The following is a 16,932-nucleotide window of genomic DNA, read 5'->3' on the forward strand; positions in this document are numbered from 1 at the left end:
AGGCTACATGGAGCTCCACATTATCCTTATCAAACAATGCAAACAATTTTAATGAGCTTATCTACTAAAACAAACTGCCAGATATGTTCATATGTAAAAGGCTGCTCACTGTATGGGCCAAATCATTTCATCAAAAAGGCTTCTATAAAATAACTAAAAGCAGCTTCTTCTTCAAATGAGACTGAGGCAAATACCCAGAAATCACCTTCTCATGCTAAAGGAGAATGAAAAGCTCCTCCACCCATATTTAGGCCATAAACTCCCATGAAAATGGGGGGGGTGGGAAGCATCTTGCCTTTTGACGACTGCTGTAGTTCAATTTCTTTCAAAGAAACCCAGGGTTTTGTGCAGCAAATTTTGGTAAACGCCTGACACTATGACCTCTGCTGTCAATCCTTCCACCAATCAGCAAGCAGAATTCTTACAAAGCTCCATCAATCTGGCGGTTTAACATCACAGACTGCAGTTTAATCTAGAGGATTCCATTTTTCTCTCCTTGCACACACGCGCACGCACACACACACACACACACACATGCACACAGTGAGGGCAAGCACACGCCTTTCTGTTCCATCTAGTCACCCTCTGATGTTTTGGGCACAGTTAGCCAATGTCTCCTTCAAACATTTTTTTTTTTTTAAGAGGAAGGAGGAGAAAGGAAGTGCTGCATTCAGACTCCCTTTTGAAAGGGGCCAAGGAAAAAAAATTAGCATGCATTTTTATCGATATGCAAAGGAGGAGAGACAGAGGGGGAGCTCCTGCAGACAGCAAACCTATTCACAAAATGCCTTCCATCTGGCCAATACAAATGGTATTTGAAAATGTTAAACCTCTCCGCATGTTCAAGAGAGGAACCATTAAAATAGAAATAAATGATCATAACTGGCTTAAATGAAATGGATATACATCTATACACACATATATGTAATTTATAACACGGTCTTAGGAGCCATTAAAATAGAAATAAATGATTGTAACTGGCTTCAATGAAATCATAGACATAGAGACACATGTGTAATTTATAATGCAGTTTGAGGAACCATTAAAATAGAAATAAATGATCGTAACCGGCTTAAATGAAATCATAGACATATAGACACACATGTGTAATTCATAACGCAGTCTAAGGAACCATTAAAATAGAAATAAACGATCATAACTGGCTTAAATGAAATTAAATACATATATATGTGTAGGGACATGTGTGTAATTTATAATGCAGTCTTTGCCTTCGTTATGTAATCCTCTGCATTTCCCCCCCTTGTTGCTGCAGTCCCCAAAGGCAAGACGCGCACACATTCCCATCCGACACAGACATGCAACACCCAGAGAAGCTCTGACTGGGAACGGCACTGATTGATTACCTGTAAGAACGTTCCCCGCGCACTGTGTGCTTCCTGAAAGGAATGATCGTCCCGTTATCCTGGATGATGTCGTTGTTGTTTTCTCCATTTGGGGACAAGGTTTGGGTAGGACCAGGCATTGGAGCTCTCCCAACAATGAAAGCCAATCTTTCCTTTGCTCCTGTGAGGAAGGTAGGCTGTGTCTGTCTTCCTGTCTCACCCTTCTGCTTCTGCTTCTCTCCGCTACTGATCCCCTCACTTGCTCACTGCCTGCCTGCCTGCCTGCCTCTCCTCCTCCCCCTCCCTGCTCGCTCTCTCTCTCTCTCTCTCTCTCTCTCTCTCTCTCTCTCTCTCTCTCTCTCTCTCTCTCCTTGCTGACGTCAAACTGCCTGGAGCAGCACCCTGGTCATGTGACAATGTTCTTCACCATAGCAACCAGCTAACTCATCATATCTCCCCAATTCACACAGGGCTACAGGCATGACCACACGGAGACATCCAAACAGGCAGGGGGTGGGCAGGGCCTGCATCGGGTGTGTAAAACACCCAAACCACCTCTCTCCGTCCTCAACCCCCCTGATCCCCCCCCAGCAGACTTGCCTGGTCTGAAAACCAGCTCTTCCTCTAACCATTTCCTTTCCATTGCATACTGAAACTGCAGCTGTGTACACAAAAGAAGGATTCAGGCAATGGGATGTGTGTGTGTGTGTGTGTGTGTGTGTGTGTGTGTGTGTGTGTGTGTGTGTGCAGGGGGGGACCTTTTAACTCCTTCCTGACTAAGTTCTCTACACCATTAAAATGAAACTCACGGAAACTCACCAGGCCCAGTGAGCTGCCGGTGATGAAAGGCAGCGATGAACATCTACCCATGATACTTTCTTCCACCCAGACAAAAATGAAACCAAACAGAGCTTAGGACCTAAGAGGAAGGTCTAGTTCCTTCTGCTCAACGTCGCATGTTACATTTACTTTGAAATCCCTGGTAACGGTTACATGGTCAAAGACTCCCTGTTTTGACAAAGGGATCCTGAAGAAAAGGGGCTGGCATTTTTGAAATGCACCGCTACCCTATGCCCCCAGATTTAATTCCCCCAAGGCCAGCTAATCTAGCCCAGTGGTCCCATGCCATTTACTCTGTGGCTATTTTCATACGGTTTAAAGAAAGACTACACCACTTAGGGTTTGGATCCAAATGTGGCAGCGGTGCGAAGTTATGTGTGCTTGGGGAAAGCTCCACAAAGACTGTAGACTTGAGAGGGAAACGGTTTTACTTTCACCATCACCAAAAAAACACCCAAAGCTGATTCAGTGTTAATTATTCGGCCTCCCCCCACCCCCACCCAAAAGGCGGGGGGGGGGGGGGGGGGAGGGGAGGAAGGGGGATGCTCTATCTTTCAGTTTACAACGTAGTTGCTAATGATCTCTTCCAGGAAGCAGGCTGTGAGCGTTTTAATGATGCTGTGCTTACTACAATCAGTGCCTAGCAAAGGCTGGGGAGGAGGACTTGAGTTATGTAACTATGCTAGATGCATAAATATAAAGGTGTAGGGATGTACCTGTCTGTCTACACATACGTGTAAATATATGCATATATGCATATATAAATATACATACATAAATACACGTGTAAATATACACATGTAAATACACGTGCATATAAACATAAACACACATATACCTCTATCTGCATATATGAATACATCCATGTATAAATATAAACATATAAATATACACATGTGTATATGCACATAAATACATATACACACATAAATATAAGCACATATATACACACATATACATATATCTGTAAAAAATACATGCACACAAATATATACACATAAATATACACACACCTAAATATAAACACATATACATATATACACACATAAACATACACACCTATAAACACGTACACATACACATATACACACATAAAAACATACACAAATAAATGCAAATACACCTATGTAAATATAAACACATGTAAATATGTGCGTATAAATACATGCATACACACATAAATATATACATAATATATAAATATATGCATATAGATATATACACACATATATACATATACGCATAGACATGCAAGTATGCATTCATATTTAAGTATGTATTTGTACATATAGATATATGCTTATATTTATCCATTTATGTATATATATACATATATTTGTACTCATGTATAGATAAGTATATTTACATTTATCCATTTATATACATATATGTGCATGCTTATAAATAGATAAGCAAATATTCATTCTTTTATTTATAATACATATGTGTATGTATAAACACATACATATTTATATTTATCCATTTATACACATATATAACTATATGGTGCATACTTATGAGTAGATAAACATATATTTATTCTTATATTTATCTACATATACATACACAAAAATGAGCATACATTCATACTTATATACAGGAAAACATATATACATAACTATGTACAGATAAGCATGTATTCATTCTTATATTTGTATATATTTATGTATAGATCATATATATTTATGCATTAATTACTGCTTAATTTACAGATATACAATTTTGCATATATAAACACATATTAAGTATTGTATTCATTTATGTACATATAAGCATATATCATTCTTATATTCATCTACTTACACATGTATATATACACAATTATGTATTGACAAGCATATATAATTGTGCATAGATACATGCATAACTTATAATTATGTATATGGTTATATTAATTCTTATGTTTATCTACTTGAGTATACATAGATGTGTACATATACATACTCATGTATATATATACACACACCTATGTATAGATAAGCACATATTCATTCTTATATTTATCCACTTACATACACATATATATATATACACACACTCATGTATAGACAAGGATATATACATAATCATGCCTAGATGAACATATATTAATTCTTGTATCTATTTACTTATGGATACATAAATGTATATATATATACATACTTATGTAAAGGTAACTATACACACAAATATGTATAGATAAGCATACGTTTATGCTTATATTTATACACTTACACATTTATGTATATATAGATATGTATATTTACATACTTACATATAGATATTTATACTTATATTTATATATAATTATAAGTACTTATATTTATATATAGATTATACACTGATAAAGAGTTCAGGTCTGCATTTGCCTATTTGTTATTAGAATTGTCACTTCAATACTTTCTTGGATCTCTGATCTCAGTAATGTGGCCACTTGCCCGCTCTGACACAGATCAAAACATGTCAATAACTTCTTATTTTCTATGATGTCTTTCTGTATTTTCTCATGACTTCTCCATAGTCTACCAAATATGCTGAGGAATTCTCTATAGAACATTTAACATTTTATATATTTATTATATTTATCCACCTATAGGTAGTTATATATGTATATGTAGGTGGATAAATATGTATATATAACTAACTTTATATAAATATAATTAAATATTTAACTATATATTATCTAACTTCATAACTCCATGCATATATTTAACTATATATAGTTATTTGTATATGCATGTTTATGTATACCTACATGTACAAAAATATAAAATTATCAGGAGAAAACACCCAGATACTCCCCCCCATCCACTCGCATTTTCTTATAATTATCTGCTTTCTCTTTTTAAGGTACAATTATTTAAAAACCAAGCAGAAATGTTGTCAAGCCTCACACTTCTCCTGCAGATCTCCCTGGCAATAACAAGTTATTTCTGGTATCAGGCTTCTGGAATTAGCATCAAATGAGCTTCTTGCAGTGTGTTCACATTCAGCACCCAGATGGTAGTGATATAATCCAAACAAGAAGAGGGCATTTTGATTTTTTCATTTAATTTTAATATTTTATTCACAATTTCTAATAACCATATTACAAATATGTCTTTTTTCTTCTTCCAAGTTTTAGTTCACTTCAAAGTTGTTTGTTAAAGACACAACATGGACCCAGTTCTGACTTGCTGGGTGACAAGGTATATAACTATAAGATATATCTAAGATAAATAGTAGGCTATGTATTGTATGACTAGAGTCACTGCTGAGGTGCTTCACTCTTTCTTTGCTTTCTGTCACTCAATTCACATCTTCCACTTTCTTACCAATTTATTCCATCACTCCATGCCTTTTTGTTCCCTATGTGATCCCATGCGGCTCAGTTAAAGTACCCATTTTGTACCAAAGTTTGCCTTCCCATTTTGAATTTGGCCATATCACTTACTTTCTCCTGGATCTACTATTTAAGTCGTAGGCTGAGGAGTCAAAGGCATGGTAAAAATCTTCTTGTAAATATAAAAATAGGCAGCATCTCAGACCAATTATCTGGCAGTGTGGTGAAGAAGGGGCTCACAAAAGTCTTCTAGAGTAATGGGCGAAAGCTGAAACTTTTTTAAAAACCACTAAAATTTTGGCTGTCAACTCAGAATAATATTATTTCTATACTTAGGAATGGTGCCAAGAAGCAAGTCAGAAGAGATATCAAGCCCAGAATCTTGTCTAGTATCCCATACTGAGACCAGGAAGAATAGGATCTCAGAAACCTTTGGCAGTATAAGAAATAGCATGATACTTAAAAGGATGATAAGGCTTTGGGCACTTGTTCTATAGACTGATTTAGCTTTCTTAGCCATTAACCTATAAACTATTCATTTTGGGTAAAACTTGAGTGGTTAAATTTATTTATTTTTCTGCCTTCTGGGAGATGAGCTATATTGGCTTACATTTTTGGTACTCAGTTGCAAGGCTAAAAATTATTTTAATTATCATTCATTTGCTTTTCCCCCTGAGGTCATACTAAACTCTTTTGAGCAGTTATGATTCCCTTTTAGAAGGCTCTGAAATGATGAAGAAAGTTTATTGTCTACAACATGAAATGTATTTAGATGAGCACTCATAGAGCTGACCCACCAGCAAAGGTATTTTGGATAGACATTGGAGATGGACAGTGAACTGAGCCAAGAATTTAAGGGGAAGAGAGTACAGTTGCTTTGGGGAAATTGTACAATACTTTTAGTAACACTAGCCTTCTCCCAAAAACAAAATCCAATCTTTTAAATATCAATATTTTTCCAGTAATGCTATATGTCATGGAATCCCACAGTCTTTGAAAAATTAACCTCTTGGGTCATCTGAAGGACAGTGGAGAGGTGCATGGTAAACTGAAGTAGGCTATACCATATCACCAATGGAGAACTTATAGGAGAAGCTGAGAATTGTGTGACTAGAAAGGAAGAGGACCAGCTATGTAGGGGGGTGTAACTTAAAATACCTACTATGTGCCAGACACTGTGCAATACAAAGAAAGGTAATTTATAGTCTAATAATAGTGATGTGTACTCCACAGGCATTTATAAAATGTCTAGGAATCTAGAGAAAGTTCCCCAGTATACTTAGTAGACTCTGTGAAGGAATCATGGGAAAATATAGAAAAACATCATACAAAATGAGAAGTCATTGGCGTGTTTTGATCTGTACCAGAGAGGGGCAAGCGGTCACATTAGTTAGATATCCAAAAAAGTATTGAGGTAAGTGACAATTCTAACAACAAACAGAAAAATGCAGGGCTGAATGCTTTATCAATGAAAACTTTTTGAAAAAAGTTCTAAACTACCTCCTGATATGTACAAAAATATTTATAGCAGGTATTTTTTGTAGTGAAAAAGAACTGGAAACTAAGGGAGGAGTAGAAACAAATTGTAATTCATGAATGCAAATGTTTTATAAGGGAATGGAAAAATATAATTGTGCTATAAGAGAATGGAAAAAGAGATGGTTTCAAAGAAAACTGAGAAGACTTATTTAAACTGATGCAGAATGAATCAATCAGAATTAGAACAATTTATGTTATAACAATACTATAAAGACAAACAACTTTGAAAATGTTAAGAACTCCCTTATATCAGTGCAGTGATCAACCATGGTCTCACAGAGGACAGAAAAGTGATGGATTCAAGATACATTTCTGCGTATGGCAAATGTGAGAATTCATTTTTTTACTATATTAATTATAAGGTTTTTGTTTTTTGATTAGTGGGTAATATGGGAGGGAAAGGAAAAAATATGGGATAAGGTAAGGTATCCTTACAGAAGATAATAAAAGGCCAGAAGCAGGATAGCTTTGAAAGTTTCACGTTAAATTTGTTATATATTTATATAAGATTTTCAGTCTTTTGTTATAGTCATTTTTGACTTTGAAAAATCTATATGAAAATATTCCTTTTATATGGTGTTTAAATTCAAAATTTAAAAAAAACTACATATCCCAAGTCTTCTCATGTTACTTTAATGTTTTTTCTTTTGTGAAAAAGGAAGAGAGCTACAAGCACATTTAGAGAGGTTATAAGCAGGATATGTTTATCAAGCTCAAAGCCTAAGAGGCTGTAGGTTCCACATCAGCAACAGGTTCAATTCAAAATAGCTAGTCATTAAATGTCTTCTGTGTGCTGAGCAGTTAGTTTGTCTGTCAATCAAACATTTATTAAGGCTTACTATATATATGCCTGATATTATGTGAAATATCAGGATACGAAAAGATCATAAAGGCCTTCAAGGAGTATACAAAGCATTGTGCTAGATGATGGGAGAGGTAACAATATACTTTAAAATATAGTAGGATTAAAGAATAATTTTTTAATCTTGTTTTTTAAAAAATCAACTAAATAATCAAATAGATCAATCTTCCAATGAAATTTAGATAAAAAGAAAAAGATGGATACGCTTCAAAAAAGGATTTAGACCCTGCAAAAAGAATGAGACCCTGCAAACTTCTCTAGTCCACAAATTTTCCTCTATCACTCAGCTCAGAATAAATCTGGGATCAGAAAGGTTTCATGGATGGTCTGGGAGACAGATTATATCTGTTGTTAGAGTTTAGCCCTGCTAATTACAAAGAGGCTTCTCAATAGCAAGTTGGCTGTTAAATGCTGAATTTCTTAGCTTCTGTGACCCACGAAACAGATAAAAATACAAAGTTGTATTCAGTTCTATGTAATCTATTTCTGTAATCAAACGGGCAGAGGGGGCAGGAAAAAAGGGAAGAGAGAAGAGAGTATTAAGAATCATATGGTGTTTTGACTGTTTAGAAAGCCTAATTTAAATACCAGTACTCTAAATATGACGTCTTGGGCCAAAGACTAGTGAGTTGATGGGACCTGAGTCACATTTTTAAATGTCGGATATAATCTCAATATAATGAAAATCAGAAGACAAGTAAGTTGTATTTAAATGGAAGGACATCTGACAGGTTATACTTAGAAAAAAAGTTATAAAAGAGTTGGAAGAACCATTTTTGCTGCCCACTAAAAAGCAACAGGAAACATCATTTCATGGGAAGCTTGGTCATCATATCATGCAGTACTTATAATAAGCATGAGCAAAAAGACCAGTCAGAAGATTCTTAAAGTTTATGTGCCAATATTTATTTGTTCCAGAGTATGAGAAAGAAATTTTATGAAGAACTTGACAAACTAGTCCATACTAAGTCAATACTGACCTTAAAACATGGTGGTTTCAATGAAAAGGAGAGCAAAAAGGAAAACTTTAAAAATATTGCAAAATATGATTTGGGATCAAGAAATGGAAAACAAAACACATGGGTTATGTATTATTTAAAAGCCTTATTCCTGTAAGAGATAAATACCTTTTTAAAGAAGAGAGTTTGGAAACTCTGGAAATGGCAAATACCAAACAATGTCACAAAAAATTAGTCAATATAATACACACACATATGTATATAATACGTAAATATAAAACATTGGTTGCTATTATAGAAGTGATTACAAAACCTTCTGTTGATGTACAATCAGATATTTCATTAACACAAAAAGTCAAAACCATCCCAAAATTAGGAGAAATGACAAAGATGTATATAATTCCCTCTGGGTGTTACCCTACTCATTTCCATTCATAGGCTAGGGATAAGGTACAGCAGTGACTATCTCAAGTTCAAGATATTCAATAGGTCTACACTCCTAAAACTAAATAACTCATGAATCCTTCTTAGAATGCTTCTCTTTAATAGCCACTCAGTAGATTCAATTAGCTCAAAGTGAGGGCATTTAGTAAGTTGGCAGAGTAAAAACAGTAATAATAAAACACTCTCCCCAAATCTGGGGCATGCTTTCCCATAAATACAAGCAAAACCAGTAAAAGAGGAGGAGGTACACAGAGTATACTGACAGAGAGGAACACATCTATAGAACATATAGTATTCTTAGAATCAGGGCAAGACAATTTATCTCTTTGGTGCTAAAAGACCCCTCCTGTGGTTCCTTTTTTGAATATAACTTCTCTACAAGGATGGTTATATGTTCCTGGGCTTGCTCTGTAGCTTGACTCATGCCTGACAGGGCTAACTCTCTTCTTTAACAGCTGGCTCTCTTCTCTGATGCCAGGGGTCACATTCCTCAGAACATCTTTGCCCTCCCTAAGGATGCTTCCTACTTAGCACAATGTCTCTCACTAGGAAAGTAGTTCTACTGTAATGAACCACAGTTGATGGAAATTACCTCCTTACCATAGGTAAGGAACAGCTTTGTTCTTCCATATACATAGCTGGCTCTCTTCTCTGTGGCCAGAAGTTACATTCCTCAGTTATTTCTTGCGTGCATTCACTCTCTAGTGGGTATGCCTTTTTTTTGGAGAGGGGGGGACAAAAAGACCACTAGGGAGAGGGCTAATCTGTTAATAAATAGTTAATCATTTAATTCCATCAAACTTGACTAAAGAAAACTCTTTGCATTTGCAAAGGGGATAATAGAATATAGATATGTATTTTACATTTCATTTAAAATCTTAATACCTTGTTTGTTGTCTTCTTAGATTCTGTACTTTCACAAGCTGAGCTGAGAGAAATAATTTTATGTTGGCAACAGCTCCAAAGCAACCTATTTAAACAAGCTGTTGCCTTTGAAAATGGGAAATGCATAAAAATAAAACCATTGATTTTATCACCATTTCCCACATAAGTGTACAGATATAAAATGATGGGCACAATGAAGAGGCCAAAAGACCAGAAATAATCTTTTTTAGTAAGCATTTCATCTTTGCCACAAAATGTGAAATGAAAGTCAAAGATAAAAACAGCTTGGAGTAGAAGCTCACCTACAAAACATATTGCAGGAATATTATGCAAGTTTATGAACAGAACTGCCTTACAAAATAATAAAGGTAAAAACTGAGGAAAATAAGCATAGAGAAAACTTCTCATGAAAGCCAATTAAGTAAGAGCATTACAGAGGCATTCTAGACTAGGCTTAAAGGAAGATAACAAGTAGATGTCAAATGGAACAAATGTGTCATTTTCTGAAGGTACTTCTAATCAGGAAGAACAATGGATATTTGAACAGTGTCAATACTTGATATGTTATATGAAAAAGTAAAAATGAAACTTAAAGAAATAAAGTAGAAAAGAATAGCTGGATTTGATCAAATTTAATCAAATATGTACAGAAGAACTCCACAGCTTTAAAAGCATTCAGAGACTGATATTCAATATTTAAAAATAGAAAATGTCACAGCTATATATATATATGTATGTGTGTGTATAAAGATATATACACACACATACATATATATACACACACATACACATATATGTCCTTGCAATAAAAGATACCCAAGAACATGAGTAGCTATTGAGCCATTGTAATGCAAAAGTTGCAAGAGAGGGTTTTGCTCTTGCAGGGGGCCACATGAAAATTTCTGGCAGTTGTAAGCCTTAGAATTCCGAGAGAGTTCAGTTGGTCCCTGACGCTTGAGCAGAGTGGAAGGGTCAACCAGAGCTCTATTTTGGCTTTCGGTTTGCTTTGGCCTGTGTTTGTCTTTAGACAATTTGTACCTGGCTAATTTCTCTGGACCTCTCCCTGAACCTTCTCCATATTACTTCCCTGTTTTCCGTGCCTGTTTCCCAGGGCTCTGGGAGGCAGGGTGGCTTGTGGGTTTAGTTTTCCCCAATAGGCAAGTAGGACATCCTTGAATTCAAACTATCCCTTTAGTATACCCTCTACCTTAAAAGCAGCCAAATCTTCCTCAGCTGAGAGCAGGTTCTCTCTCAGTCTAACCCATTCCTGAGACCCTCCCCCATCTTGAGTTTCTCCCTAGCAGTTGTCAGAAACCCTAAATCCCCTCTCTCCTTCCAGACCACCCTGAAACATTAATAAACCCTTGGTTACATAATTAGACCCTCTGGAGAATCTTTGTGTTGAAGAAACTAGGCAAAGGTGAAGGGGAGGAATAATTCTCTTTTATTTCCTGAGGGAAACTGAAGGCATCCATCTTGGGAGGAAGTAGTTGCCCAACACTTCCTCCTGAATCCCTTCAGTTTCATTGACAGGGAGGAGCCTTGTGGTTCCTCCTTTGAGGACTTGAGAAACTGACAAGAAAGCCCTCAAGTCAGATTCAAACCACTTCTGTCTGGCCCTATTCCTTGTGTCTATAAAAGTACCTTTCCTGCCTGGAAGGGTTCAGCCTATTTCCCTCCAGTGTCCTCTGTCTCTAGCCTGAATGTCTAGTCTGTGTCAGCTGTCTCCCCTGAATACTTCATCCTGTATCCTTACCATCCAAATACCGCCTTGTCCATTCCTCCCTAGATTTAGCCTTCCCTTCCATTCTTATCCTATTACCTCAATCACCTTTACCCATCCGACACTCAGCAAAAGAAGGAGATCACCCCTGAACTTTAGTGTACCCCCCCTATTTTATCCATATGCCTCTTCTCATCTTTATAAATATGGTCTACACAACTACTGCGAATATCCATGTGAAAATGTAAAAAAAAAAAAACCCACATACACACCAAGTTTTTGCAGGTGATTTTTCAAAAAGGAGATTTCATTTTCTAATTTACACAACTGACTAAAAAAACATAGAATATAAGGTCTCCCCCGATGTCTTATTTGCTGGTTGTAAAAAAAAAAAAGCAACAAGAAATAAGTAGAGCAAAAATGCAACCTTAAAAGTTTTCTTCTAATAATCAATTTTCCATGCACATTATGATCATAAATAATTTATCAATAGATGTGATCATTCTAATAATTTTCACACATTTTTTATTATCATAATTAAATGAGATATAAAACAGGCATCCATATGTTTACCAAAAAGTATACTAATGTCACGGTATACTATATGTAACTACTCTTCTCAACTTAATCTTCTTAAATACCATTTATGCCTCCATATAGCACATTATGTACTAAGATTAGAGCCCAAATGTTACTGTCATCTCTGATAAGAATAATTATATTGATACAGGAAAACCTTTTCTATCCAAAAGGAAGATGGAATCTATGTTGATGGTGAGGTTTTCCATAATTGTGGATGATACTTTATTAGGGTATCAAGGCCTTATTTACTAAAAGATTTTCTCAATAAAATCTGAAGCCATCCAAAAGAGGATGGCCTAACAGTCAATACAGAAAATACAAAAAGAGAAGAATGCATACATGTATTATGACAATTAGATGGGAAGCTCAGTAATTTAGTCTGTCAGTATGCATAACTTAGATACACACCATGAATAGACAATAATCTGAGTCTAAAATTGGACAGGAGAAGATTGAACTAAATTACATTTGGGAAATCATACATTTAGTGATTATTTGCTGTCTTTATTCAGTCGTTACCAACTCTTTGTGATCATATTTCAGGTTTTCTTAGCAAGGACACTAGAGTGATTTGTCATTTCCTTCTCCAGAACCCCCTCCAAAGGGCTAATTATATGACTATACATAATATACAAAATTCTTCTTAAGGCCAACATTGCACTGATCATAGTATAACACAATTTCTGAGAAATTATTATTGTAAATGACCCAAAAAGCAATAGAGAGATGCATGGTAGATTGATGTAGGACACAGTTTATTAGCAATAATGACCTACATATAAGAAGTTCCATAGAATAAATCATTAAATATATTAATGAAAAGGAAAAGATTTGAATCAGTCATCCATTGAAAGCAAGGATTAACATATGAAACAAATGGAATATCCATGAAATAGTAAAAGGTCTAGAGGAAGGGGTGGCAAGGTACCCCCATGAAGGACCCATGGAAGGACATGGACAAGAAATAACAGCATAAGATGGTACAGATAAGCTGTAATCTTTATTTGTGAACATAGGAATCTCATCAGTGAGAACATTAATTCATTAAAATATCAAAGGATAAGAAGAAAAATCCTTTATTCTGAAAGAGCTGTTTTTATAACAAATATCTGATCTCCAGAGGTTCAGAGTCCCTCCGCAATTTCCAGCCAGAGAGCAATTGTGTGGGTGTGTCTTCCCAATTCTCAAATTTCTCTATAAATTCATATGTGAAGAATGGTTAATAGGAATGGTCACAGTGGATGATTTCTCTACACAGCGTCTCATGTGAACATGAGGCTAGCATCTGGAAAACACTGTGAGTAACTGAACAGAAATCCTATTCTATATCTGACCTCATCTAAATAAAATTTTAAAAAGGAAAATTAAAGCAATTTCATTAAAAAAAAGATATCAACTGAAAACAATAAGATGAGAGTGGCAGTTTCTGTCAGTAAATAATTAAAAATCTACTTTTTATTTTTCTAGGAACTTAGTAGAGCCAAGACCATCATAGCCCCTCCACCTAGTGCAAGACTCCCATGTACAATTTTCTGTGTAAGTGGTCTTCTAGACTCTGATTGAAGATCTTCAGCAACAAGGAACTCCTTAAACTTCGCAAGATAGCAGTTTCTACGTTTGGGCAGCACTAATTGTTAGAAAGTTTCCCCTTATATTTAGTTGAAATCTCTCTCTGTATATTAGAGCCATTCACTCCCATTTAATTCTTCTAGGCAAAGCAGAAGTGGAATCCCTCTTTTATGACAGCCACTCACAAATTTGAGAAAAACTGTTATACTCCTCCCCACTTAAGTATTTTTCCCCACGTTAAACATCTTTATCCTTGTATGGAATGGCTTTATACCTTCTCCCCTGACCAGTAGCAGCCCTCCTCTGGAAAAACTCCATTTTATCAATTTATTAGGTTCCTGTTGTAATAGGGTAATCCTCTCTGCTCCCCATGTGCTATCACTAAAGCACAACTCATGGAGAATGCATAAAACTAAGCTGAGATCCCCTTGCCATTTGGAGGGAAATATGTACTTCAACACTGATGGACTTGTGATTTGAGAATGAAGCAATCCCTTTATTGGCCATGGAGTTGAAAAGTGTTAACCACCAAGCAAACTTTTAAAAGAGAGACAACTTCCACACATTCCTCCTTCCTCTAGAATGTGTGGTGTGGAACTCCTCTCAGATTTCTCAGTATGTGAGGACGGTTGGGAAGAGAACTCCTTCCTCATCTCCCAACAACACCTATAGTAAATATTCCCACACCAGAGGGCATGTACTTGTCTAGTTGAACCAGATTCATTATCACAAGGTCCTAAGAGTTCCTCTCTACTTCTGAGCATGTTGCCAAGCAGTGATCCTAAAATGAAAATTTTCAGGCTGGGAAACACCTCAAAAATTCAATCGTTTGAATGCTCTTCAGTCCCTCAGTTGCTGCTGAATGAACTGTGGGAAGCATTCCTAGCATATTACCCCAATGCTATTTGAAGGAAAAAAGTCTACCAATAGGAGGGAGGCTAATCCCAAACTTTGGCCTGGCTGGCTGGAGGACATGGATCTTGAAGAAGTTAATATAGTGAGAGCTGATAATGGTAGAGAATTTGATAAAGGAAAAGAAAACAGCTATTCAGCGATACTAATAAAACTCCATATGTTCGTGATTTAAGTATCAAATAAGAGTTAGAAGCTTTTGTATCATATTTTAAGTCTTTGTCAATGTGTACTTAGGAATTTTTTGTGTTTATACATTTTTTTCTGTTAAGGAGAAAATAAATAGCTGACCTCTAACTAATCCACACTGTACACTGCCTTTCTACATCTTTTTTTGAGGAGACTCTAGACTTGAACCAAAACTAAACTTTAAATGAGACTACAGAACTGGGGAGGGATGGGGGAGCTAGAAAAGAGCTAGAAAATGCAATAAAAATCCTCATTCTTTTCTTCAGAGGCCATAATTCCTCATGCCTGATCAGAGAGATCAGATGCTTTAGTAGGAGATGGAGTCCCTGTTCCCTGTGCCAAGATATCTATTGTTATACTATAATGTGTTAAGCTTACTAACTATGGAATAGAATCCATAGATACAATAAGTTTTCTAGCAATGTTTCCATAAAATGAAGCTTTCTTTCATTAAATATTAAATGAATTAGTAAACCCTAAATAATATTTGTTCTAAAAATATTCAAAATGAGGCATGGCCTATAGCCTTATGAAGGGAAATATAGGAAAAGTTGGAATTATTATTATATGTCACTTTGAATGATTAATAATAAAATTGTAATTATATAAATTACTTGGAAATACTCACGTGTGCCCATGTGCCCTAAATATATACTTATAAATGAAAGAAGTCATTCTAATTCATGCTATATAATCTGGAATTTCACTAATGCATATGGTACTCTTTATTCCTTTGGCCCAATAAAATAAAGTGCTGAAAGAATATGGAAGGGGAGAAAGAAGCGTGTGTGTGTGTGTGTGTGTGTGTGTGTGTGTGTGTGTGTGTGTGTATTATGATTACCAATCTCCCAGGTGCAAAAGAGAAAATCCAGCAAAGCAAATGACAATAAAAACATGCCCCATCTCACACCTCCAAACATATAGAGAATTTAGCTTACAGAATGAGTAGGTGCTAGTCCTAACTCTTTGCATCATCATTGAAACAGGATTTTATTATCATACTCTAGGACACAAGGCAATTCTTTCCAAACATTGCTTTTTCAATTTTGTTTTTTTCCCCCAAATGAATAGTGCTTGAGCATAAAAGACACATTCTTACCCTGCTTTGATAATTTTCCCAAAGAGGTCTTGAATTATGTATCAGCTAGGTTAACCATCCACACAATCAAATTTTAATTGGCAATATACAATTGAAAACCATTGTTAACTCCGATATTTTTAATAGCACAAAAGAGTGCTATTGAAACAAGAAATTCAGCATTAATGATTGGAAATAAACTGCCAACAGGACACAAAGTCCTAGATAAAAACAAAGACTGGAGGGGTCAGTCTTTAACAAAGCTAAGATATGTGGGTTTGCCGCCAACTTCCTATTCATAATTTTAGGGGAAGCTTTATCAGTACCACCCACAAGCTCCATGAGCTCTCTCAGGAGAGGCAATATGGTACAGCTAGATTTAGAGAGCCAAGTCTGCTATTTACTCATGTTACCATTGTCCCTAAGTGAAGATGAAAATATTGGTTCATCAACTGTAGGGCATGTCTTTTGAATGTATTTTTCTAGAGGCGATAGATTTGCTAGCCTACCTACAAATGCTTGCTTAGTCTCTCTTCTGACCAAAAACAGGGTGTCACATGATCATTAAAGAGCGAAATCTACCTTCGCCCACAAAGGAATCAAATCCATGACCCTGATTTCATTAGCATCGTGCTTTAATAAAACAAGTAAGTTTTAATTGCTCTAGAAATAAATGGCGAGAGCCTCACCTGCTCACTATCTTGTT

At 35.8% G+C, this 16,932-nt stretch overlaps 1 protein-coding gene across 3 annotated transcripts in view; it reads right to left on the reverse strand.

Annotated features, from left to right (window-relative positions):
• The window catches only part of MAPRE2 (microtubule associated protein RP/EB family member 2), a 145,671-nt gene that overhangs the window by 108,244 nt on the left and 20,495 nt on the right, over window positions 1-16,932 (reverse strand). For 2 of the 3 annotated variants that reach the window (XM_044666407.1, XM_044666394.1), the window contains exon 1: window positions 1,365-1,638. The exons of the other annotated variant lie outside the window; for it this stretch is intronic. In XM_044666407.1, coding sequence (XP_044522342.1) covers window positions 1,365-1,452 — 88 coding nt within the window. In that variant the 5' untranslated portion in view covers window positions 1,453-1,638. Of the gene's footprint in view, window positions 1-1,364; window positions 1,639-16,932 lie in introns of those variants that run through there. 3 annotated transcript variants of the gene reach the window in all.

This window comes from Gracilinanus agilis, chromosome 1 (assembly GCF_016433145.1).
Source record: "Gracilinanus agilis isolate LMUSP501 chromosome 1, AgileGrace, whole genome shotgun sequence".
In the NCBI taxonomy this organism is placed as follows: domain Eukaryota; kingdom Metazoa; phylum Chordata; class Mammalia; order Didelphimorphia; family Didelphidae; genus Gracilinanus; species Gracilinanus agilis.